We start from the raw sequence: 27,434 nt of genomic DNA on the forward strand, positions 1-27,434 counted from the left end.
CTAAAAACAATAAAAAAATTCAATACCTTCGAATTTTCTCTCATTAACTTAGTTTTAGATCGAAACTCATAATAAAGATATTCAATCTAACAATATCAGTACTTGCAGGTTAAGCTAGACCTCGTATGGATTGTTTGAAGATTATTTTTAGAAAAATTAATAATTTGGTTTATTAGTGAAAAAAAAATAGCTCAAAGATTTCAAATTCGAGTTTTATTAATTTCATTGAAAAACAAAATATAAGTAAAATCTCTTTGGATCTCAAACAAAGTAAGTAAAGTATGATCAATAATTATTTTTAATAGTAATCGAACTCAAATTCTTTGAAACTATTCGTTTTACGGATAAGCTCATTGTTCTGGACCCATCATCGCACCTTAATTTTTTAGTTTTATAAAAATAAAATAATATAATATAAAAATATACTCCAATTCCAAGCTTCTCTAGAACGTCATTTTTCGATTTTCTATCGCGATTTTAGCGCCATTTATTTAAATTTTTGGGATAAAGCGAATTTTATTTTAAGAATTTTCAAATTTCAAATTAAAAATTAAATAAAAAATTTCGTTTTCGTGCACAACGCATAGCACAAGTTCCTTCACCTTCCTCCTCGCAGTGGTGAACCAGAACCCAAAATTTCAAAAAAAAAAAACCGAATAATTTATCAAATGGATTCCAATAACCCTTACGAGATCGTCGACGAAGACGATGAGGTATAGTAATCGATAACTAACTAGTTTCTCTACAATTTCAGCAATTTTGATTCTCTCAAATTGATTTTAATTTTGTGCGTATTTTTTTTAGGGATTGGATTGGGAAGCAGTTGCAATAGCAGCCGATGCCGCTTGCCAAATGAATAGTGAAGCAAAATCAAATGGAAATGAAGCGGAAAAGGTTTATCAAAAGGGGAAGGAAAAGGGAAAACAATCCACTCTTGATAATTTCGTTCGAATATCGAAAAAGGGAACTGAAACGATTCATTGTGAAGAAAATGATGTTGAAGAATCTACGTGCACTCATCTCATTGATACTGAAGCAGCCAAAACTTGGATATACCCAGGTAGTAATTTACTGCCAGTAGTTTTTTTCTTTTTAGGGTCTGTTTGGTTCAATGGAGGAGAGGGGACTAGTAATCCGAAGTTCGGCCACATGGTAAGTAAAACTTGGCCAGGAACTGTTCCACCTAGGAATCAAATTCGGGTTCTCCCAAATGATTTGTTATTTGGCGAAACTCATTAACCACTTGAGTCGAATTACTTGGTTAAACGAAAAATTACATTTTTTACTAGTGTCATATTTAAGATAAGATTTTGTACATGTACTCACCTGATATCCCATTTAAGGAAGCCTTGTGTACTGGGTCGTTGGCTGCCCTTATATATCAATGTTTAGGAGAATAGACAATAGAGTTGGACTGTTGCCATGAGGTAAGACTTGGTGCAATGATGAGGTTGGTGCTTTGTGACCTAGAGGTTGTGAGTTTGAACTTTGGGAATAGTCTATCTGTTTGTGGGGGTAAGATAAGACTTTGTGTATCTACTATCCACAAACCCTACCTGGTGGGAGCCTCATGCAGTGAGTTGCCCTTATATAGCATAATAGTAATGTTTAAGAGGAGATAAGATGGAGGAACAAATAGGGCTAAGTGAGAAAATGAAAAACTATAAGTATTGGTTTGGAGTTAAATGGTTCATAGTTGAAATTAGGCTGGTTTGGTTAGTTTTTAGCTTACAAGAGCTTAGTGAGAAAGTTTCTTAAAAAAAAAACTTAAGAGAAATTCTTTATAACCTTTATGGAAAAGTGAAATCAGCTCCTATAAAAAATTGAGATGCAAGAGTTGATTTCAACTTATATGGGAAGTTATTGTTTAAAAAACTTGTGGTTATAAATCGGTTATTTTAATGTTTACATTTTAGCAATTCTTTGTTGAGAAATTTATGCAAACTGGCACTTAAGTCACCCACCTAGTGGGAAAAGACTATTGTTATTGCTGTTTCATATATCTATGTACACAGTTCACCTCTAGTTAAAGAATTTGAATATTGATCCATAATTTTTTTGCAGTTAATGTTCCTCTCCGTGACTATCAATTCCATATTACTCAGACTGCACTCTTTCAAAACACATTGGTCGCTTTGCCAACAGGACTTGGCAAAACTCTCATTGCCGCTGTTGTCATGTTTAACTACTTTAGATGGTTTCCTGAAGGTAATGTAACATGTATCATCAATATGTTACATAACTTTTTAACTGAGAAAATCATCTTCTGAATCAGGGGAGCATTTACATCTGCTGCTTCCTTTTGGCAACAGGGAAAATAGTATTTGCTGCTCCTTCTCGACCACTTGTCATGCAACAGATAGAAGCATGCCATAACATTGTGGGGATACCTCAAGTAACAACTTTTCTTCTAACTTATCTGCTTGCATATTTGATCTGAAGAAATTTATGTAATATCTATGTGAATTTAATTGCAGGAATGGGCAGTTGATATGACTGGTCAGTTAAGTCCTCCCAAAAGAGCTCGTTTGTGGAAAACAAAGCGAGTTTTCTTTGTCACTCCACAAGTTTTGGAAAAAGACATTCAATCGGGTGAATTTCTTAATTAGTTTGTTTCACAATATTTCTATGGGTATTTTTATGTACCATATGCTTTGCTTCATTTGACATATCTTTGTAGCTTTGTTTATTTATTTATTTATTTATCTATATGCATGATTTAATTTATTTCAGGTAAATGTTTGGTGAAGTACTTGGTATGTTTGGTGATTGATGAAGCTCACAGAGCAATGGGAAATTACTCTTATTGCGAAGCAGTTCGTGAGGTTTGATTTGTTCAGAGGTTTTTAGTTACTTCTGGTCTTAACTATTTCTTGACATTTAGTACTATATGTTCATTCATTATTATGCACAACATATAACTGATTCGTCCCTGTTTTGTTTTTTGATTTCTAGTTAATGGCTGTACCGGTGCAACTAAGAATATTAGCATTAACTGCAACACCAGGATGTATGTTTTCGATAATCTAGCGTTTTTAATTCAGGTTGTTTCTTTAAAAAAATTGTCCTCTAAATCTATGTGTGAGATTCAGCAAAGCAGCAGACCGTCCAGGATGTTATTAATAATTTGCATATCTCCAAGCTCGAACATCGCAGTGAAACTGACCATGACGTTATTTCATATGTTCACGACAGGAAGTTAGAGTTGATACAGGTATTCAATGCATGCCTGTTTGGAAAATTGAGTTATATTTTGCACCTTTCTGTTTTTAAAATCTTGTTACGGTATTAACAGGTTGCAATGGGCCAAGATGCTGTAGAAATAAACGATAAGTTTTTGGAAGTGATACGCCCTATTGTAGCCAGGCTTACTAAAATTGGGGCCATTCAGAATAGAGATTATCGTACTGTATGGCTCTTTGTCTTCTCTTTTTAATTTTGTTATAGTTTCAGATTGTTACACCGTTTGTTAGCAAATAACTACATGAATTTGTTTTTGTTCCTAAGGCCAGATACCAAGTTTTCAAAAAAAAACTACATGAATTTTCATTCATTTTTATTGAAGTTTCATAGAGTTAGAAAGAAACATAAATTATTTTAGTTGGAGGATGTGTAAGTTGTATGAATACGAATCGATTCATGCTATGGTTATGTAAGCAAGACTCTGCACTATGTTACCGACACCACGATCCCAGAGCACAGATACAAATGGTTCATTTTATTATATTTAAGTTCTTTTGAACAGATTCCTAAGACACACCGTGAGTTATTTTTCTGACTCTAATATGCCCCCTTCTACATTATGGCAGTGATTAATGCTTGTAACTTAAGTAGCAGTAGTTTTGATCGAAGAAAATATGTGATGAGAGATAATCTATAAATCGCGTTGGGATTGTACACATTATAAAATATAAATACATGAATGCCTGCCTGCCTGTATTTGGATTTGCATATCACATTGTTATCTAATTGTCATGGATGCTCTATAGTACATATTCAAGAACACTTCATAATGCGTTTCAAATTTCAATAAGCTAGAGAACTAATTAGTTGTGAAAAAATAATGTGTTTCAAAACACCTTTGGACGATCAGAATACTTTTGGCTTGTTGGATCTCTATAAATACCAGGGTTTAGATTGTTGCAGCCTTTCATCCCATGCTTTTTGTCTCTTTCTTGTTGCTTTAGCATTGATAATATTCTAGTATGTCTCCCTGTTAAGTGTTAGTTATTATCTATCTGATTTTTATGAGCTGCATTCTGAAACATGATGGTTTTCAATAGCTTTCTTGGCTATTGTTATTAGTTTTCATTAACTTCTCATGGTTGGCTGCCATATTGTTCAGTCTGTACTATTGTTTGCCAAGATTACATAGACTTGATGATATAGCTGAATCAATAACTGCTCTTTCTCTGTTCAACGCTTGCTTGTTGGCAGTTGAGCCCTTGTGTATTACTTGAAATGAGGGAAAAGTTTCGTCAGGGGCACATGCAAGATCTTTCACATATCAACTCTGGAGACGTTGAAGGGTATTTTGGAGTTCTTATTACTCTTTATTACATCCATAAACTGCTTTCAAGTCACGGAATAAGGCCAGCATATGAGATGCTTGAAAGAAAATTGAAGCAAGGGTAGGCCTCCTTTATACTTCCTAATTATTGTGTCTGTGATTTTTTAACCCGTGGTATGAGAGGAATCATATCAAATTCTAAAATATGTAGAAGATAGCAGAGGGAAAAATATCTAAGCATGTAGTCCAATCACAGAGTTTTTGAGTGTCAATTTAATTGGTCTTCCGCATCTTTAAACATGCATTACTGAGCCACACCAAAACTTCCTTTTATATATAGCTATAGATAAAGTCATCTAGCTTTGTGACTATTGTTGATATGTAGCGGAGGTGGACTAAAGATGCTTTTGACAATGATATGTAGGTTTTTTGCAAAATATATGAGTAAAAATGAAGATATTCTGAAAGCAAGGCAACTAATGCAGCAAAGCTTGTCTCATGGAGCATCGAGTCCCAAGTTGTCCAAAATGCTAGAAGTATTACTGGAGCATTTCAGTAAGTATAATTCTGTTAGCTAAGTTCCGAGTTTAACTTCTGTGAATTGTCTAGGGTTAGTATTTTCCTTCTTGCTTACAATAATTCAGCGTAAAAGATTTGTATCCTTAAAGACTTAATATGTAAATCACTTCTTCTCATAGCATTTCCAGGCCAAGAAAATCAAGTTACTACAAATGAAGACTAATTGTGCTAATCAGTTGATTTATGTAGCAAATTTGTTCATTATCTATTTTTGTTTATGGTTTTTTCATGCTTTAATATTCAAACAAAGTTGACTATGGCATCTTATGCCAGAAATTGTCTCGCATTAGTATTTTACAGTAATTTAATGATAACATTTAGCTTTGCAGCTCCAGTTTCATTTAATAGATGTTCCTTAGGCTTCGTTCAGATTGAGCTAGTATGCTAGGGAGGGTTGATATTTTTTTGTAGTTTGTGAAATTTAAAACAGAGTTTGGAATAATGATAAATTTCTATTAATATATGATCAGGGTGCTGCAGCAGGCGACTCCCCTGCACCCCATCTTTTGCTTAAAAAAAATGATCTTTTTCCAAATTATCACTGAAAGAGGTCAATCAGTGAGGAAGCTGCCTGTTCATTCTACACTCTTGTATTGTTATATGATTATCAGTTGCATCATTAAAGTTTCTTTATATCTGATCTTTTTGCTTAAAGACTATGGACTTTATGTGATAAAAGTGATATAAGTTGGCAAAAGTGTTTTTTCATGTTACTTCCGTTTGGGATGATGTGGACTGTGTAGTGGAAAGTTGAACAGAAAGATTACTGAAGTGAAAACCTTCATTCTTTTGTAAACAGTCATTGATATTTCAATCAGTATAAATCTTATTGAATTTTATTTTATTAGTGTTGCCTTTGCCAGGGTGATGTAAAAGGAATTGAGCATCTTTTGCTTTGTCTAATTAGAAGTTTTTATTGGCACCAAAATTGTTCTCTTCAGTGTTCATGTAGATGCTTTCTCTCATTTATCTTTTGTCAAGGATTCAAGGCTATAATCTGTCTCCAAAGGCTGAATAGAAGGTTTAGAAAAGCTGAAATTTGAAATTGGACCAATGATTTTAAATAACCCTTAAAAAAAATTTGATATTAGTTCTTAAAAACATCTTTCAAACGACAATTTTATTCCAAAACAGCCGTAATTGTTTTGTATAAATTTTCAGTCATCTGTATTCTGTACAGCCTGTACTTTCAAAACGCAAAATATTGTTGCTGAATCTCAGTTTGGTTTCTTGTTTTGCTAATAACTGGGCTACTTTCGCGACAGTCTTTATTGTCAGATAATTTACAATGAGTGTGTATTCATTAGTGAATGATTATTTGGATGTGGTTGCAGAAACCAATGATCCACAAAACTCCAGGGTGATTATTTTCTCCAATTACAGAGAAAGTGTCAGGTAAAGTTAAATTGAATAATTTCATTATCTTAATCTAAGTGGTTATTGGGAACTTTTAACCAAATTCGAAAAATTGTTGGGTTAACTCAATGCATTCAGGGACATAATGGTTGCACTTGGAGGTACTGGGGATCAAGTTAGAGCTACCGAGTTTATTGGTCAAAGTTCAGGTATTTTATTACGGTTATTTTTTATACATTAGTGTCTGTTCTCAAGAATATATCTTCTTTGCTACAATATGACCATACTATCATCATCAGCAGAAAGGTAACCAGGTTTCAAGGAACAAGAAATATAAGAAACCTTTTTAGCGATGATAATATAAAGGACACAAAACCCCAACCAATGATATCTCATCAATGCAAATGGGATCCTTGCTTGTGTTTGCCCTTAAATAATTCTTAACCATTATTGTTGACATCTGCATCTTTTTCTTCCGTGTGTAATATGCTAAGGAAGTCTCTAATCCATCAACTTGAATTTTATTCTTTTTCTTGCCCTCATCATTTTAAATTTCTGTGTTCATAAAATGAAATCTTCATTTTTTTATGATTTACAGGGAAAGCAATGAAAGGCCAGTCCCAGAAAGTTCAACAGGCTGTGCTTAAGGTAAGGTATCTATCCTATTTGGTATAAACTATGTACTCCTTCCATATATACTTAAGTGGTTCAACTTTACTAACAGAAATTTCGGTCCGGTGCCTACAATGTCATTGTTGCTACATCAATTGGTGAAGAAGGTCTTGATATCATGGAAGTTGATCTAGTCATATCTTTTGATGCTAATATTTCACCACTTAGAATGATTCAGCGTATGGGGAGAACTGGAAGAAAGCATGATGGACGAGTTGATATCCTTTGGTTGTCAATTTTAGTTGTTTCTTGGCAATTGCTACTTTTGAGAAAGAAAATAACATTTTTGATGTCCTCTAGTAGTAGTAGTAGTAATGTGTTAGGAGTTGCAATAGTATTTCGTTTTTCTGATTTTTTTTTTATTGTTCGTTACAATGACCCCTTAACAATTATTACTAGTTTTAGCTTGTGAAGGGGCAGAGATGAAAGGCTACTTGAAAAAAAAGGCAAAGAGCAAGACTATAAGTAAACACATGCGAAATGGGGGCGTAAATAGCTTTGATTTTCATCCCAGTCCAAGGATGGTCAGAAATCATCTGATAGCTTATTTTCTTTTTTGTTTCAAGTTTTTATCATTATCCTCTAAATCCTTCTAACTACTTTTGTAGATTCCCCACGCCCTTAAACCAGAAGTTCAATATGTTGAACTGTCTATTGAGAAATTTATTCCTCGTCAAAAGAATGTGATAGAAGACCATCTTCAAATTTCTGCATCGAAAGACAAACTCACTCTTGATGAAATTGGTTTACTTGAAAATTATTTTCCCTCTACCGGTGAAAATAAATGTAGACTGTCTCTTATCGCCTTCCCTCACTTTCAGACATTTCCTTCTAGAGTTCATAAAGTGAAGCATTCCTATGGATCGTTGATGCTTATAGACACGATGCAGCGTTTGCAAGGACTGCCTACATGTCCAGGAGATAGCGAAAATTCTTCCCTTCAGGTTCTACATTCTTTCCTGTATTAGTTCTACTTTGTACAAAACACGAGATTTGCACTTTTTTAATTTAGTTAAATGATATGTCTATCTGTTTAATTCAGGAAAGGCGGTGTTTAGAAAATAGTAAACCCGTTGTCATTATTGATCTTGATGAAGCTAAAAACGGTAATATCATCTGTTCACTTTTCATTCCTTAATTTATTGCTGGACAATAAATACACGAGACTCCAATCAAGACATCAAGTAAAATATATTATAAAACATTCATTGTGATTCTGGAACTGGGATTATGTTTATGTCATTATTATCTCCCTTTCATTTTAAAACATCATGCTATGTTAATGTTGCATACTTTGAAGCTTGCATGCTATTTTGAGCAGCAGTTCACTCACCCTCCCAAATATATATTCTGTAGTTACCCGTGCAAATATAAAGAATTTTATTAATAACTTTTAAGTTCCCCAAAATTTCTTTCCCTAGCGTGCCTATATTCCTCATATTCATCCAAACTTGTTTTCAACGAAATCGTCAATATAGCAAAAGAAAATTGCAGAAGAAGTGTTTCTGTATTTTTGTTTCTAATTTACGAAACAATAATTCTGATAAGTATTCATAATAAAAGGCCTTTACTGTTAAGATTTTGCAATATCAGTTAACATTTGAAATTGGAGAGTACACTATATAATGGGAGGTCCTTTTTATTTCTATCCACTATTTCAGATAATGAATTATGCTCTAGGGATGCAATGGGAAGGAATGTAGATTCTGTAAATTCTCTGGAGCTTGATTCTGGTGACATGGGTAAGCATCAAGAGGAAACATGTGATGTTAATGAGACAATTCCTGAGACTCCAGATGCCAAGAGAACTTTGTCAAATGAAGGAGCTAATGCCACTGAAACAGCAAATCCTATTGAGCAGTTTTCTTCATTGGCTGTAGATGCTTGTGATACCGACATGAGAGATGAAGAACTTAGCCCCCGTTTAACTAATTTGATTATAAGTGGTGTTGTTCCTGAGTCTCCCATTGATGAAAGAGGTGGGTGTCATCAATGTCAAATTGTGGTTGTGTACAATATATGAAACAAACTGTAAATGTGATTAAATAATTTTTTCTGAAACAAATTGAATTTTTCAGGGCAATCAAGAAACAGGTTTGTCATTCGAGGTTGTATTTCACCTGTTCATCTCCAGGAAGAACAGGATGTTCCCTCATTAAGTTGTAGGGAAACTGAAAAAGTCATTGTTGATAGTAGCGCTGGTAAGAATGTATGTACTTCTGTTAATGAAACCCAAACCCCTTTGCTCGAGTTGAAGAATTGTGCAATTAGAAGAGGACGTGTCTTTGTTTCTCAAATTGAGGAAGGGCGTATACAAAATGTTGACCCAAGCTTCAGCGAAGAATCACATCCAGGTTGTGGTGAAAGATCTGTAACCATTTATAGAAAATAATAAGTGAATACTGTTATATGTTATTCCTCAGCTCAAGGCTGGTTTAAATAGGAAGAGTACAAACATAAAAGGAAATAATAGATAAGCTTAGAATCTCCTAGAAATAACAAACTAGGAAACTAAATATTTTCCAACACCCCCCCTCAAGTTGGTGCATAGATATCTATCATGCCCAACTTGCCGATCAAATGCTCAAAGGTGGGTCTTGCTAAGCTTTTGGTCAAGATATCTGCAGTTTGCTGACTCGAAGTTACAAAAGGTAGACATATGATTCCGGCATCTAACTTCTCTTTTATGAAATGTCGATCGATCTCAATATGCTTGGTTCTGTCATGTTGAACTGGGTTATGAGCTATGCTAATAGCGGCTTTACTGTCAGAGTATAATTTCAATGGAAGCTCAATTTTCATCTTAAGCTCTTCTAGGACTCTGTGGATCCATAATCCTTCACAAATTCCTTGAGCCATAGCTCTAAACTCAGCTTCTGCACTACTTCTTGCTACAACTCCTTGTTTCTTGCTCCTCCATGTCACAAGATTACCCCAAACATAGGTACAATATCCGGAGGTTGATCTTCTGTCAGTGACTGAACCTGCCCAATCAGCATCGGTAAAGATAGACACATTTCTTTCATTAGTCTTCATAAAAAATAATCCCTTTCCAGGATTTGCTTTCAAATATCGCAGTATCCTATAGACTGCCTCAAGATGTTCCTCAAAAGGAGAATGCATAAACTGGCTTACTACACTAACCGAGAAAGCAATGTCAGGTCTAGTGTGTGACAAATAAATCAGTTTCCCAACCAATCTCTGGTACCTTCCAGTATCAACAGAAACACTACCTTCTTCCCAAAGTTTTGCATTAGGATCCATGGGAGTATCTGCTGGTCGACATCCACTCATTCCTGTTTCTTTCAATAAATCTAGAATGTATTTTTGCTGGGAAACTACAATACCATCTTTTGATCGAGCAACCTCCATACCAAGAAAATATCTCATGGATCCCAAGTCCTTGATTTCAAAGTCTAATGCTAATTTCTCTTTTACTCTTGCCATTTCAACTATATCATCTCCAGTAAGGACGATATCATCAACATAAACAATTAGGACAGCAATTTTTCCATCTTGGGAAAACTTTGTGAACAAGGTGTGGTCAGCTTGTCCTTGAATGTACCCTTGTTTCTTCATGGAATAAGTGAACTTTTCAAACCAAGCTCTAGGAGACTGCTTTAATCCATACAAAGACTTATTTAGTTTGCATACATTTGATCCAAACTTGTCTTCAAAGCCAGGAGGAATGTCCATATATACTTCTTCTTCTAAATCACCATTGAGAAAAGCATTCTTAACATCCAACTGATGTAGGGGCCAATCTAAGTTAGCAGCAAGAGACAAGAGAATTCTGACAGTGTTCAATTTTGCAACAGGAGCAAAAGTCTCTGAGTAGTCTATACCATAAGTTTGAGTAAAACCCTTAGCCACCAATCGAGCCTTGTACCTTTCGATTGACCCATCTGAATTATACTTCACAGTAAACACCCATTTGCATCCAACCGTCTTCTTGCCATCCGGTAGTGTCATAACACTCCAAGTTTTGTTCTTTTCAAGAGCTTTCATCTCCTCAAGTATAGCTTCCCTCCACTTTGGAACTTCTAGAGCAACCTGTACATTTTTTGGAATCTCTACACTAGACAATTTTGAGGTAAAGGCAGAAAAAGACGAAGACAAATTTGAATATGATATAAAATTGGACAATGGGTATTTAGTGCAAGATCTAACAGGTTTTCTAACAGCCACAGGATCATCGATATCGGGATACAAAATACGACTCTCAGAAACAGAGATAGACTTACCTTTTCTTTTTTTAGGAAGTTGATCATCCCCCGGTTCAGATTCATGACAGTGTTGAGATGTGGACTCATCACTTTCTTTGTGATTCTTTCTCACAAAAACCTTTCCTTTCCAAGTCTTGTTTCCTGCTTCAAACCTATTATCTTTATATGACTCATTATTTTGTGGCATTTCAATTAGATCATCATTATCATTGTTTTCTTCATGAGAAAATGTAGGCTCGGATTCACCAAGCTCACTACTCATAACAGGAGTAGGATTAGATAAAGAATCATGGCCATTTTTCGTTGGTGCAGAAGTATAAGTCTTAGAACTTTGTGATACCGGCAAAGATAAATTATTAAAAAAACTCATGTCCTCAGTTTGAAACGAGTTAAAAAAACTCATGTCCTCAGTTTGAGACGAATCTTCATTTAAATTTCCCCCCTGAAGATGCGTGTCAAAAAAAGGTTTGTTTTCAAAGAATGTAACATCCATGGTGACAAACATTTTCTGATTTTTTGGATCAAAACATTTATATCCCTTCTGGGTTGGAGAATACCCAACAAAAACACATTTTATAGCACGCGGTTCAAGTTTGCTAATATTCTTATGTTCATGAACAAATGCAGTGCAACCAAAGATTTTTAAGGTCAAATCGTTTGAAACACGATCATTAGGAAAACATTCTTTGAAAATATGAATTGGAGTTTTAAAATTAAGAACTTTGGAGGGCACTCTGTTAATTAAGTATGCAGCAGTTAAAACTGCTTCACCCCACAAATAATTTGGTACTTTACTTGCGAAAAGTAAAGCTCTAGCCACCTCCAACAAGTGCCTATTTTTTCTTTCTGCAACTCCATTTTGTTGGGGAGTGTTAGGACATGAACTTTGATGCACAATTCCATTTTCACGAAAAAAATCACTCAACATTGAGTTAAAATATTCTTTGCCGTTATCACTTCTAAATACTTGAATATTTGTTTGAAATTGATTTTGCACCATTTTAACAAAATCTTTTACCGCCTGACAAACGTCAGATTTCCCCTTTAACAAGTACACCCAACAAACTCTTGAGTGATCATCTATAAATGTGATAAACCATTTTTTATGAGAAAGTGTACTCGTTCGGTTAGGGCCCCAAACATCACTGTGAATAACAGAAAAAGGTTTTGATGGTTTGTAGGGCTGTAATGGAAAATGAGAACGATGATGTTTTGCAAATTCACATGCTTCACATTTAAACAAAGATAAATCCTTATTACGAAATAACTCAGGAAATAAGTGTTTTAAATAAGGAAAACTAGGATGACCTAATCGTGAATGCCATAACATAACATCATCATTATTATTATTCAGAACTAAAAAAGATTCAAAGCATGAACTTATTGGTTTGGAAGGTAGTTGTGATTCAGGTTCAATGTCGAAGTAGTAGAGTCCTCCACTCTCCTTAGCACTACCAATCATCTTCCCCGAGTTCAAATCCTGAAAAACACAATGAGTACGAAAAAAATTAGTTTGACAATTTCTATCTTGGGCTAATTTACTGACAGACATGAGACTACAAGATAGATTTGGGACATGAAGAACATCTTTAAGGGTTAGACTTGGAGACAACACAACCGAACCTTTACCCGCAATGGCTGAAAAGGATCCATCCGCAATTTTTATTTTATGGTTACCTGCACATGGACTATAAGAAGAAAACAGAGTAGAATCACCTGTCATGTGATCACTTGCACCCGAATCTACTATCCAAGCACGACTGGGACTGACACTAAAAAGGGCAGAAGTACCTTTGGGGGCAACAGAGCCAGAAAGAGTGTTAGATTCAAGAATTTTGTACAGTCTGTCTAGTTGTTCCATCGTGAATGAAAGCTGAATTGAAGGAGACTGATGCTCTTGATCAGAATTACTGGCTTGGAATGTATGACCCTCACCTCCACCTTTGTTCTTCTGATTTGAAGGTCGCGGAAGACCATGTAATTTCCAACATTGAAAAATAGTATGTCCCAAACGATGACAATATTTGCATTCACGACGGTATTTGAAAGTGGATGATCGTCGTCGAGAATAAAAAAACGTCATAATTAATAATCTTAGCCAAGTAGTACCGGAAGCAGCAAAGAAAAATCAACACCGGCGAACAGTACGTGTGAACAGTAACCACGTGAACAGTACATGTGAACAGTACTCGTGAACAATAACTACGTGAACAGTACGCGTGAACAGTGCCGCACACAAAATCAGTTGTCGTGGTCAGATTGTAAACACGACGGCGGCTAGGGTTTTGCGGAAGCGAGACCCCCAAAATCGGGAGCTCTCGATACCATATAGAAAATAATAAGTGAATACTGTTATATGTTATTCCTCAGCTCAAGGCTGGTTTAAATAGGAAGAGTACAAACATAAAAGGAAATAATAGATAAGCTTAGAATCTCCTAGAAATAACAAACTAGGAAACTAAATATTTTCCAACACCATTAAACCTGCTCGCAAATTTAAAAGGTTGAGGAAAGTTGAAGATACTGAAAGTAACATGAATCAGAAAAAGAATAATATTTTTGATTCAACAGAGAACGTTTCCAAACCATCACCTGCCTCCAACCCCAAACGATATAAGCATGGCCAAGGTGATTTTTGTTTGTTTGGTGCATCTTTTATTCCTTGCTTTATTTATGGACTGTAGATTGTAGATCGTATCTTTTGTTTCCATGGAATTCAATTGGAAGTACATTTAACAAATTGTATTCTGTTAAACTTAAGGTTGTGCTGTTTCACTTTTAAATTTTAGGTATAAGGAAACCAGTAAATGTGAGAGACTTCATTGAGGAGGAAGCCGAGTAAGCTTATTCTGAAGACTTGATGAATTTTGCATTCTGATAATTTATGTTATCATTTTTTGACAAACTATATTTATTATCAATATCACAGTAACCATATGTTTCGTGAATGATTCAAAAGATATTACTTGTGGAATAAATAATCGTCTTATTATGGACATTTTGTGGAAAATGTCCAATCTCATGATCTGTTCAATTTCACCAGGGTATCTTCAGATGCCTCTGTATCTAATGATGAAGATGTTGAGGATGGCAATTCTTGTGACAGTTTCATAGATGACCGAATCAATGCTACAGCAGCCAGTCAGCCTGAAGCTAGTAGAATAGACATGATGGCAATTTACAGGTATTTTTACATTACTTAGTTACTATCTTATCTCTATGTAGGTTTCCCTTAAGTAGGCTTAGCCTGCAATTGCATGATATTGGTTCACATATTTTCCTAAATTTGAGAATAACAACAGTCTTGAACTTTTTTAAAAAATGTCAAGGATAAAGGCCAGTTTAGCAAGTCTTAGAGAACGACTTTCCCGAGAAAAAATTAGCCAAAGTCATGATTTATGGTTAATTCAGTTGTTACATAACCATCAATTACTTTGTGATTTATTTTGGTGATAATTACTTTGTGAAATTTTAATCACCAATTTAAGAAAATACCTCTATTTCTCCAAATGAAAAAAAAAGCACAAAAACATAAAATAAGAGATTACTTAAGTATATATCTGTTGTGCATCTATACTCGTGGTCTAATTCATATATCAACAATATAACATTATTTATTTTCTATTTACCTTGTGGTATAATCAATGTTTTTATGTTTGCTTGAAATGACCTGGAACTCTGAACTAAAATACTAAATAATAACTTCATGTTAAACCTGCATAATTAGAATGAGCTCTGTTGCAGGCGTTCGTTGCTCAGTCAAACACCTATTAGTGGAGGACCAAAGTTTTCCACTACCTTCAGTCCTGACAATGTGACTATGACAGCCAGTATTGGTGAAAGTGGTAATTCATCAGGCAAGACAGCGAGTCGTTTCCAGACAGGACAGACCAGTCATTCAGCTAATCGAACTTCAGAATCAGTATGTCTGGACCAGATGACCTCAGAAGCAGTGCCTTCGACCAGTTTTCCAACAGAGACAGATATAAGAAGCCGTAAAAGAAGATTGGCATTTCATCATTCTGGACATTTTCCAAGTATGAATCTTGAACCTGAATTTGCACTTCAATCAAAGAAAGAATCAGTGAATGGCAATGCAACTATAGATGTTCTATGTGATGATCAATTTTATAATGATATTGATCTTGATGAGTTGGAGGCGCAAGCAACTTCGATTCTGAAATGGAAATTAGATTTGTCAATTCCGAAACAAGATATAAACCCTCAATCTCATGAACCGAACCTTGATGTTAGTATGTCTCCATCATTCGACCTTGGTATATGATAAGCAGCACATAAGCACTCATGGGGTTGGATACTTGCACATTTTGGAAATTAGTTAATGTTAACCATCAGTTAATTGTTCTTGTCTTTATCTTTATCGTATATATGTATTTATACTACTTACAACACAAGAGAGTACTACCGTTATTGGCATTTTTACCTGTAAAATGCACGAAATATATGTTATGTCAGTGGCGGCCTGAGCATCCATGGAACAACAACCCATAAAATCCAGAAACCATCAACACACACACAAAACCCAGAAAATCCAAAATTCATAAACTAAGTGATGAGAGAAATTGGTTTTGAGACTGGAAAAGACAACCCCAACACAATCCCAAATCGGAAAAAAAATTCCCAATTTTTTTAACCAAAATCAAAAACCCCAATTTATGTGTGTTAAGCAAACTTCAAACAAAATATAAAATAAAAATATAAACATCAATCTAGTGAACCGTAACCTAATCCCAGATCGGTTCCCAATTTTCTATCTCATGATGTTAGTGAGTGTTACAGTGTATGTAATAATAATGTGTCATTCCTCCAATTTTAATCAACTACTCTCAAAAACCACCCAATCCAGTAGCTGCCACCGATTTTTGAACATAGAAGAAGAAATTGGTTCTGACCTTGATTGCTCAGTGATGAGAGAGATGAGAGATTTGGGGGCAATGGTGCTTGATGAGTGGGAGGGAGATGAGAGGCGATGGGGTTGATTTGCTTGAAGATGAATAATTTTGTTAATATTCTGTTTATTTTATTTTCTATTTTTAATTTTTTTTCTTTTAAAAAATTAATTAGGTTATTATGTGGCAATATGTCACTAATTAAATAAATAAAAATTGAAATAAAGGCCACTTAGGCATGCCTCATCATAAAAAATGTCTAGTCAGACGCCATGTTGTATCACTAATCACTACCTTTTCTTTCACATTTTAAAGAGTTAAACAATTTAAATGAAACTTTCATTCTATTCCACTGTCCATTTAATATATAATCATAGTCTCAGGAGTTAACTTCAAATACAACTAATATCTAATCCGCTACAGTACTGAATAGTGAGTCATAGTATCAAATTTTCTTCTTGGAATCTTAGAGATGAAGACACCACCCTTTTCCAACTTAGAAGAGGTTTGTTTAACAATTTTCCGTTTATCTCCATTTTTCTTTGCATCACTTTCTGCTGCATTTTACTTTCACTTTGATGCATCTTTTCTTTAACTTTGCTGAATCTTTTCTTCTCTTTGCTTTATTTTTATCCATTCTGCAACCTTGATTTTCTTGGTTTTATTTGTTTAATAATTTTCACCCCTAATCATTCCCATTTAATTTTATGTACAATTTTTCTTGGATGAGTATTTGCTATGATATGATTGTTTTTCATTATGTTGAAGATATTATGAAATGTCCATAATCTGTTTTCAGCTTATTTCTCTAACTTCTCCATGATCTTTGTGAAAATAGCTTATGATTATATGAACATAATCATTTCTTGAAGTTTTCTTGTTTCGTTTTGCATAGTTTTCTTTGTTTCTGCTTCTCAGAGGCAAGTTGATGAGATGAATACTTCACATATGTTATAACATTATATTTAAAAAAATCTTTCTACAAATTGCAGTAGCTATATATGATGTTAGTTCATGTACAACAAAATCTGATGAGATGAATACTTCACATATGTTATGACATTATAACATTTGCATGTTATTTTATGTTTTTTAGTGGTTATATAAATTTTTTTTAAAAATATTCTTTTTTCTATCGTAGGTCTCTGAGACAAAGGAAAGACAATCGGGGCCATCCGAGGCTGACGATGGGGATATTAATGAACTTCCCATGGTATTATTTAAAAATTCTCTCCATGCTATTCAAAAGTGTTAAAATTCTTTAGCTTTGTTCCTGAATGATTTGATTCATTCAAAAGTCTCAGTTACTGATGTTATACTATATATGTTGATCCTTCTGGGTATTTATTATAAGGTTGATTACAATGTGCTTTATCGCAGGTCCCTCCATCACGGAAAAGATGTATTAATCTTAACGTCTCTCCTTCAAATTCTGACGAGTCTTCCGAAAGGAATACTGAAATACCAAGCAGCACTTCTTCTGTTCCTTTTCCTGCGAGCCAGCCAGAAAAAACCCTGTCTCAAGTACAACAAAATCTGATGAGATGAATACTTCACATATGTTATGACATTATAACATTTGCATGTTATTTTATGTTTTTTAGTGGTTATATAAATTTTTTTAAAAAATATTCTTTTTTCTATCGTAGGTCTCTGAGACAAAGGAAAGACAATCGGGGCCATCCAAGGCTGACGATGGGGATATTAATGAACTTCCCATGGTATTATTTAAAAATTCTCTCCATGCTATTCAAAAGTGTTAAAATTCTTTAGCTTTGTTCCTGAATGATTTGATTCATTCAAAAGTCTCAGTTACTGATGTTATACTATATATGTTGATCCTTCTGAGTATTTATTATAAGATTGATTACAATGTGCTTTATCGCAGGTCCCTCCATCACGGAAAAGATGTATTAATCTTAACGTCTCTCCTTCAAATTCTGACGAGTCTTCCGAAAGGAATACTGAAATACCAAGCAGCACTTCTTCTGTTCCTTTTCCTGCGAGCCAGCCAGAAAAAACCCTGTCTCAAGTAGCTGAATCAACGGAAATAAAATGTGATTGCTGCTATATTAAATGCGATAATTATATTTGTCGATGTCGTCAGGTATTCTCTTTGTTAGATATAACATATCTTGTAAACTTTTAGTTTCATTTATAACAGCAATTACATTGACCGGTTTCCTTTTGAAGGCTCGTGTTTATTGCTCCCCACTTTGCACATGTAGCGATTGCCAAAACAAACCAGAAGCGTTACAGCTTTCCAGTACTTCTTTGCCTCTTTCATCCAGCCAAGTGCATTCAATGTCGCAAGGTCCCGCATTATTGGAGAGCCATTTGAGGCCATCTGCGATCGGTGTTCAAACTACTAAAGAATTCGCCCCCTCGTTAACGCTTCAAATTGCTGGTGAAAGTTCCAATAAGAGTATCCTCAAAGAGGAGAGGTAAGTGTAGTTGTTGAATGGTACTCCTTTGGTTAGTTTACAAATTTCTCCATCATCCTAATGATCGACTTATTCCAATCATATTGCAGAATATGTAAATGTAGAAAAACAAAATGCTTGTCCCTGTAAGTATGAAACATGCTTTATTTATTTTGGTGATAGAACAAATAGCTAGAGTTGATAATCTAATCATTTATATCGATATTTCAGTGTATGTCCGTGTCTTAGTTGTTCACTCAGATGCACCGAAAATTGCGAATGTGCTATTGAATGCATGAATAAAGAGGGTAATGAAGCATTAATTCTGCAAGCTCGCATGGCAGTAGGATGTAGTTGCAGTAAAACAAGCTGCAAGATCCAAAAATGCTCATGTTTTCAGGTTTTCTCCGCTGTTACATATAACATATAATGTAAACTTTTAGTTTCATTTATTCATAATATGAATTATAGTGAGTGGTTTTTTCTTTTGAAGGTCGGTGTTGGTTGCTCCCTAATCTGTACTTGTCAAGGGTGTGAAAATATTCACGGTAGAAAGGATAGGACAGCTTAAAGAAACAGGAGCATTACAAAATCAGTGACAATAGAGATAGAAAGTGAAGCTGGTGTAACAAAAACATGTCCATATGATGTGATTCAAGGTTGATGTCTGAGGAGAAGTTGGTTGCAGAGATGGTATCTGATTTTTAATTTGTTTGATTAGTTTAGCTAAAGGGAAGAAATTATATTGAATGTGTATACATTGTTTAGTAGATATTATGTGATAGTATTATCCCAATCTCTTATCTAGTACTTCTGTAGTGAAAAAAATGACTAATCATATGACTCTTTCATCATAGTATAGAAAACTACTATTTTCCTTATCTTTACAATGATCTTAAGACTAGGAAAACATATAATTTAAGAAAATGAGATACAGGTGCAATTTCTATTTTGCCCCCTTCAATTTTACTTAGACATAAGGAAAAATCAAGGTCTTTTTGTCTTTGCCAAACAAGTCTATTTTTCTTTTTCATTATAAAATTGTCTTCTGCATTCTTACTACAAAAGAGTAGCTCAAAATATACTTTTTACACAATTCATGACCAACTTTTTGCCACTTATATGACTCTTTGATTGATTAAAATTTAAATTAAATATGGTACACGGATGAAAAACTTAAATAACTATTCTACAAGGGGAATAAGGTGTTGCTGATGAAAAGTTAAAACAACTAGAACTTTGACCAATGCGATGCATGAGTCTAATTAGGTGTAATATGTAACAATAAAAAATAAGATACAAAAATTCTAAGAGCATTTTCAATAAGAGTAGTATAGGGAATTTCATGGACTAATTATTCTATATTTGTTTATGTGTTTATTTTATATTTTATATATTTTTTAAATAATTTTGGAACCCCATTGTTTTGTTTACTTATTAAAAAAAATTGCTGATAACTAAAGGTTAAAAAATTGATGATAATTAAAGGTTAAAAAAAAATTAAAGACATAATCAAGAACATAAACTTAAGTAGACATCCATAAATAAATAAAAATTGTGATTAATTCCGCCGTTCAAATTTATTGAAGACAGGGTTAACATATTAGGATTCCTAAATTCTTTCATAATTGAAGCATATGTTTTAGCGGTTGAAAGGTTTTATTGTAAGTAAGGGATGCAGGTTCGATGACAAATCTGTATTTTTTTAATATAAAGCTGCAATAAAAAGAAAGAGAAAATGAGAGGGGAAAAAATTTGGTTTAGGGTTAGCTTATGTTAGCAAGCTTATAATATAAGAGATTATCGGTTTTTAATTGTTTAAATTGTGCAATGAAAATTGATGGTGCTTAATTGTCGTATGAAATCTTTCCTATGAAAGTTGATGAAGCTTAACACTTTGTGGACATAATTTAAATCACAATTGGTCTGCTAGTGCATATTGTATCAATTGATCATCGGTTAATATTAAATATGCAATGTTAAAATCAAAATAATGAATGTGATTAATGACATGACTATAGTTGTGTTTGATTGTATTGCAAAAAAAAATTGATTTAGCAGAATTGAGTTTGATAATAACTTTCCAAATTATACGTGATAATAACTTTCCAAATTTCACATGATAATTATTCTCTAAATTTATGATCCGGTAGAAAAAAAATCATTGATCAGGAAATACATAAAAATATTTCGTGATGAATAATATAGTCAACAATAATTTTGATATGATATACTTTTAAAATTGATGGTGCTTATCAATTATTGCACATAATTTTAATCACAATTGATATACTTGCCATAGTGGTTGGAAATATTGCCTTGTATTGAAGGGTTGCGAGTTCGAATCATATTCAAGACAAAATTGTATTATTTTTTAATAAAAATTGCAAGATAAAATGGAGGGAAAACAGAGAAAACAAATTAGGGTTTAGAGTTTGCTTGTGTATACAAGCTTATAATATAAAAGATTATACGCCGGAAAAAAGTTGTTGCTGCAGAAAAATTTAAGGGTGAAATATTTAAGGGTGAAATACAATGTTTGTCACTAAGTATCCTATTTATAAAATAAAAATAGTGATATCAACGAAACAAACACGGGACAAGTTATGCGCTGATCAAAATACATGAAGATGCATATAGCTAATTAATCAGTCAAAAGTCAAAACTATTCTAAGTACAATGTTTATCACTAAGTAACATTTATAAAATATAAATAGTGGTCCGATGGGCCGATAAGCAAAAACCTACATGGCCCGATGGACCGACCCACTAATTTTCATAGTATTTTTTTTTTGAAAAAAAAAAAACAAATTATACTAAATTTATGTTATATTTCTCAACTAAATCTAGGTAATTTGTATCCCTATATTTTCTCATATAATCTCCCAAACAACAATATATTCCTCTTTTCCTTAAAAAAAAAAAAAATATATTCCTCTTTATCCTCGTCAAACAAACAAACAAATCTCTAACAAATAATCTAATTCTAATCCAATAAGTTTTTTTGTCATATTATTATTATTATTATTATTATTATTATTATTATTATTATTATTATTATTAGCGGCCACGTGTCCGTTTGTGTGATCCGCGTTTTCTATTTTGTTTTTTGTTATGGTGAGTTTGTTAATAAAAAAAATTTACGGCTAAAAAATGTCTTATATCATGGCGAGTTTGTTAATAAGATATTGTTGCTATTATGAAAAGTCCACACCAAATTTTTTTGTATCCTCTTTATATATAGGTGTAGATTTCCACCTCGTATCTCATATTTTATATCTACTTTTAATATAATAAAATTAATTACTACTTTTATATCTATTTTATATCAATCCTTAGTTGGTTCAGTGGCGATTGACGCTAAACTTAGTAGGAAGAACCGCGATTCGATGCCCCGCAACTGTGATCGAGAGGAGGTCGGAACTACTTGATGCCAGAACTGACCTCCGAACCAGATTAAACTGATGGTGAAAAAAATAATAAAAAATTCCAAATTTTATATTTTACGAAAATTCTATGAAACTACAAGGATGAAAAACATATTTAACCCTTAAATATATAATCAACTTAGAAATGTGATTTTTGGTTATATATTGTGACTTTGTGAGTGTAGTATCTATATATATCCATCATGTGCACAAAAGAATTCACTTATATATTGGGACCGATCGAATATTAGATTAATTAATTTGCTCTCACATCACTAGTTTGTTAGTTAGGGTTTATTGAACTTGTTCTTCAACAACATCAGTACTACTTACTATGGTTAGAAAGCGACGACTTCGTTCGGATGCAGCAAATAACTCAGTGTTCCTCCCCATGGAACTCATCATTGAAATCCTATCTCTGCTTAGCGTAAAAGACATCGTGCGATTCAAATGTGTGAGCAAATCATGGAACAATCTCACATCCGATTCAAACTTTGTCGATAAACATCTTAAGGCATCATCACGAAACCCACACCTCACTTTAAGTTGGCATGAAAACAATGCGGAATTAACGAAGAATGTGGTACCCGTTTCCGTGCACCGTTTACTAAAAAAGCAATCCGCCACAGTTTCCAGCGACGATTTCCATCGTATGGAGAACCCTTCCAGGTTCGTTGGTTCATGTAACGGATTGTTCTGTTTTCTTTCTTGGATACCTTTAGCACAACCTTTCAAGTATTTCTTCCATATAACAAACCCTGCCACCAGAACAAGATCTGAACAAATTGAGTTCACATTTGGCGAGGATTTTCATTTCACATTTGGTTATGATGCTTCAAACACAACTTATAAGGTCGTAGCTTTTCGAGCTAAAGAAATTAGCAACGAGGTTAAAGTTTTCAATCTAGGTGGTAATAATTGCTGGAGAAATATTCAGAATTTCCCTGTGGTTCCATATATTAGGTTTGATCACTATTATATTATCCCCAGCCTTAATAATGGTGCGCATCTCTATGGCACCATTAATTGGTTGGCTCTGGACAAGTCTATCACTCCTATTCACCAATTTGTGATTGTTTCGCTGGACCTTTCCACCGAAAAATACAAACAGTTTCTGCTGCCTCTTGGTTTTGATCATGCGCCATTTTCTCAGCCGGTTCTTAGGGTTCTAATGGACTGTCTTTGTTTTTTTCATGGTTTCAACCTAACTGAATTTATTTTATGGAAGATGAAGGAGTATGGAGTTCAAGACTCTTGGACTCGATTATTCAAGATCAGTTACCAAAACCTTGCAATGCAACTTCCAATTCGCCTTCGAGTGAAGACCTATTGCTTACATTATCCATTGGCGTGCCTATATGTAAATGGTGATACAGTAATTTTTGCATGTGAATGTTGCAAAAAATCACTTATCTATAATTTAAAAGATAAAACAGTAGTTAAAATTAAAAGTAGAAATACCATATACTGGTTCATTGATTCAAAGGATTACGTAGAAAGTCTGGTTTCTGTTCATTGAGAGTAAGTTAATCTTTGAATTTATTATGTTAATTCATTGTTTATGTACCCTTGTCATTTTGCACTAATTAATAGATTGTGTGAATTATTGCTAATCAATATTCTAGCAGAAAAATTGAAAGATAAATGTCACATTACTTGATTTAGGTGTTTTCTAATGGCCTTTGTTTTGGTTTCCTTCCATGTAGTCTCAACATTGTTGGTGCTTATTGCTACTTGTGTCATGCCATTATTTATGCATATGCATTCACTTATGAGCATTACGAATTCATTTTACATTTTATTTTTATATTTCGCTTTTTCACTTGGACTCTGATACGAATTTTTTGATTATCAGATCTACAACCCAACTCCAAGCAACTTGGGAATTATTGATGATACATTGAAGTATGGTAGGAAAGCCTCGGGCGTATAAGTTAGATGGTTAGGGGATGATGGATACGACAATAAGTTAGATTACTTTCTAGGATCTAAACATAGGTAGTAGGAAATTGTTTTTTTTTTAAATGTTATTGTTATTTTTATTGGGTGCCTTAGCATTTGATCTTTGTGCAAGAAGTCACTGACTTGGATCTTGAATTATTTTGATGTTTATATATGATATATCAAACCTATAAATAAGTTTATGCAAATATTTGATGTTTTCATGTGTTGGAAGTTCCTACTCAATCACATTTTCATGGCAAATACTGTATGCATGTCCTGTGTCACAGCAGAAACAGGGCCAGGTGCACCTCCAGAGCTCACAAGCACAACCGCAGCACGGTGATGATTGTTCTTTTGTATCTCACATAGGAACATTCTTGGAAGGTTCTTCAAATAAAGATAGCAACATTATGTTTTCAACACTAATCACCAATGTCCAATTATTTGCATTTTTTCAAAATGTTTGGGTTCAAATACTAAGCCTTATTTCATTTACATTTTAAAAACAGTTAAACAATATAAATGCAACTTTCATTCTATTCCACTCTCCATTTAATATCTAATCATAGTCTCAGGAGTTAACCATGATCATATGTCTCTCTACATATTATGTATGGGTAACTTCAAATACAAGTTATATCTAATCCACTACACTACTGAATAGTGAGTCATAGTATAAAAAATTTGGTATCCGGCTCTAAGACCCAACTTTTTTTAGATGTTATTGTTATTTATTGGGGGCTTTAGCATTTGATCTTTGTGCAAGAAGCCACTGACTTGGATCTTGAATTATTTTGATGTTTATATATGATATATCAAACTTATAAATAAGTTTATTCAAATATTAAAAGAGATATTAAAAGATGCAACAATAAGCAATAGGGTGTGGATAGAAGAAACCACTTCTGTAATTTTAGTCCAATCCGTTATAGATTAGATACCTTTCTTTGGAATATATTTCATACAGATTAGATATCTTGTTTGAAAGACTGAGCCCAAATAAGAGTAGCAACAAAAGATCGAACCGATTAGAGGAACGAAAGGTACACAATAATTAGATGGAACATGATGAACAAGAGGAAACCAAATGAACGAAAGGAAGCCAGACAAAACACAAGAATGAGAGGAACCCAAATGAAAGAAAGCAACACAGACGAACGAAACTAATCCCGATGAACGATAGATCAAGACAAACTAGGGAGCAAAAATGAAATTAGGGTTTTGCTTAAGAGGGAATGCGAAATGGAATTAGGTCTTCTTTGTGGAAATGAAAGTGCAGTTAGGATTTTATGAAAATCGAATCGAATTAGGGAAATTTTATTTGAGAGGGAAATGATGGGGGAAGTGAAAATGGAATTAAGGAAATTTTGGAGTCGGATAAATTGACACATACTGTATCAATATTATCAGACAATTTAGTAGTTCCACACCAACATTTTATTAAATTAAATAAACATATAGTAACACAGGTGTTTTTTTTTTTTTTTTGTTATAATTTTTATACGGAAATTTCTACTCATGAAAATTTTTAAGAGAGAATGAGGTAGTAATTTCTACGAGGATCTATATATCTACACATATATTAATATGTGTGCCTATTTTTATAATTTTTATGCAGACTAATATTTTTACTCATATTAATATTCATGCATGCTTTTTTATAATCTCTACGCAAGCCTATGAGAAGTTCTAACATAGGCACAAATACAAATAAAAAAATTTTGGGCACACACACAATTGAAATTTTTTTTAATATAAACTAATTTACTCACGTCATTTCACATCATTTTATTATCTTTTCTATTTATTTTTAAAAAAAATTGTGTGTGCGCCCAAACATATAACATTTAGGTATGTGTCTAACCAAGAATACCTCCTAGCCTATATCTATCTTTGTTGTCCTTTGAAAGCGGTCTTATAAAAAAGGGCCAAGAAAAATCTCAAAAAAGTCTTAAATTTTCAATATCGGAAAAAAAATAAAACTAAACCACCCATCTCATCCAACATATCTCCATAGCAGCCAACCTCCTCCGTCAATGTCCTTTATCATTGGTTTTTTTTTTTTTTTTTTTTTATCTTCTCTACACTTCCCCTCTAATTTAAATTTTTTTTCTTCTACTTACATCTTCTACTTACTTCCCCTCTGAGTACTCCATTGCGACAAACTCCATCTCTTACAAGCATTTTTCAACAATCGTTCGCACTATAAAAAATCACGTTTTCTACACCACTGGTGAAAACTGAAAACCAGATTTCAAAAGTAAAAATAAGTTTTACCAAAAATCTGTTATGCTTGCCTGGTGGGATGGTGGTAACTGGTTTCACAGAGAAAGCTGAAAAGGTGGACAATGTTGAAACCGGTTGTACAGGTTGCCAATTAAACCATTTAGTGAAAATAATGATGTGGCAGCAAAACAATGGGTGTGTTGGTAGGCGAGGGTTTAAACGTGTGACGCTAGCTAGCCTTGCTTTTCAATGTATTGAAAGTGTAAAAAGTTATTTTTATTAACATTAATTTTATGTTTTATTTTTATTTTTAATATGTTTAACAAGTGCATCAGTTACACCGTTTAACATGACCCTAATTTTATATTGAACATATTACATGTAAGATAAAATTGGAGGCCTTCATAACAGCCCAAAGACTTGGGGCTGGCCCTGATTATGTAATACAAAGTATCTATTTTCTATAATTTTAATGGGGGACTTATGTTTATACTCATATATTAATATGTGTATCTATTTTTTCTATAATTTTACCAGAGATATATATTTCTAATCATATGATAATATATTAATATGCATACCTATTTTTCTATAATCTCTACGTGGATCAATATTTCTATGCGGATCTATATTTCTACTCATATATTAATGTACTTACATATTTTTTTTATATAATTTGTTATTAGCGTGAACCTATATTTCTACTCTATGTATTAATACATGTGCCAACTTTTTTTTATTATTTATGCTCAAAACTATATATATATATATATATATATTTTTTTTTGTTACACGCTCAAAACTATATTTCTACTCTACTCATATATTAACATGCATGTCTACTTTTTATCTCATGAATGAATTCGAGAGACATTTGACATTGATACATAAAAGATACTTATTTTAAAAAGGGATGAATTAAATATGAACTTTATATTTTTTGCACTTAATTTTTTTGAATTGTGTTAGAAATAATATAAAACCATTGATATGGCTCTATCCTAACACCTTAAGGTTTTGGGATAATCGGTTATTTGACATGGTATCAGAGCCTCTATGACTAAGTGGTCTAGAGTTCGATCCTCGCTCCCCTCACTTTCTAATTAAAAAGTGGAATTTAAGCATATGGTAGGTGGGCCTATGCATTATCCATGCTTCAA

General features: G+C 33.4%; 3 protein-coding genes across 4 annotated transcripts; all 3 read left to right on the forward strand.

The window, feature by feature from the left end:
• Window positions 1-545: 545 nt before the first annotated feature.
• LOC123922056 (DEAD-box ATP-dependent RNA helicase FANCM) lies at window positions 546-15,818 on the forward strand. Of its 2 annotated transcripts, XM_045974801.1 has the most exons (24): window positions 546-713; window positions 805-1,060; window positions 2,065-2,208; window positions 2,313-2,395; window positions 2,478-2,592; window positions 2,734-2,825; window positions 2,956-3,010; window positions 3,093-3,214; window positions 3,296-3,409; window positions 4,438-4,631; window positions 4,935-5,065; window positions 6,424-6,484; window positions 6,584-6,654; window positions 7,044-7,093; window positions 7,170-7,335; window positions 7,514-7,641; window positions 7,726-8,061; window positions 8,160-8,223; window positions 8,779-9,096; window positions 9,196-9,491; window positions 13,818-13,971; window positions 14,133-14,181; window positions 14,387-14,527; window positions 15,088-15,818. In XM_045974801.1, the coding sequence occupies exons 1-24, from the start codon at window positions 669-671 to the stop codon at window positions 15,626-15,628; spliced, it is 3,726 nt and encodes a 1,241-aa protein (XP_045830757.1). In that variant the 5' UTR covers window positions 546-668; the 3' UTR covers window positions 15,629-15,818. The 2 variants fall into 2 exon arrangements, with proteins under 2 accessions (XP_045830757.1, XP_045830763.1); XM_045974807.1 differs by lacking the exons at window positions 546-713; window positions 805-1,060; window positions 2,065-2,208; window positions 2,313-2,395 and having other exon boundaries at window positions 2,569-2,592; window positions 2,734-2,842.
• An 84-nt stretch (window positions 15,819-15,902) lies between these two features.
• LOC123912781 (protein tesmin/TSO1-like CXC 7) lies at window positions 15,903-19,563 on the forward strand. Its single transcript, XM_045963351.1, has 9 exons — window positions 15,903-16,758; window positions 17,395-17,466; window positions 17,634-17,777; window positions 17,903-17,974; window positions 18,142-18,360; window positions 18,447-18,697; window positions 18,787-18,822; window positions 18,908-19,076; window positions 19,170-19,563. Exons 1-9 carry the CDS (start codon window positions 16,726-16,728, stop codon window positions 19,245-19,247), a joined length of 1,074 nt encoding a protein of 357 aa, XP_045819307.1. The 5' UTR covers window positions 15,903-16,725; the 3' UTR covers window positions 19,248-19,563.
• A 2,875-nt stretch (window positions 19,564-22,438) lies between these two features.
• Window positions 22,439-23,623, forward strand: LOC123912788 (F-box/kelch-repeat protein At3g23880-like). Its single transcript, XM_045963364.1, has one exon. The coding sequence runs from the start codon at window positions 22,439-22,441 to the stop codon at window positions 23,621-23,623; it is 1,185 nt and encodes a 394-aa protein (XP_045819320.1).
• Window positions 23,624-27,434: the final 3,811 nt, after the last annotated feature.

This window comes from Trifolium pratense, linkage group LG1 (genome assembly GCF_020283565.1).
Source record: "Trifolium pratense cultivar HEN17-A07 linkage group LG1, ARS_RC_1.1, whole genome shotgun sequence".
Lineage (NCBI taxonomy): Eukaryota > Viridiplantae > Streptophyta > Magnoliopsida > Fabales > Fabaceae > Trifolium > Trifolium pratense.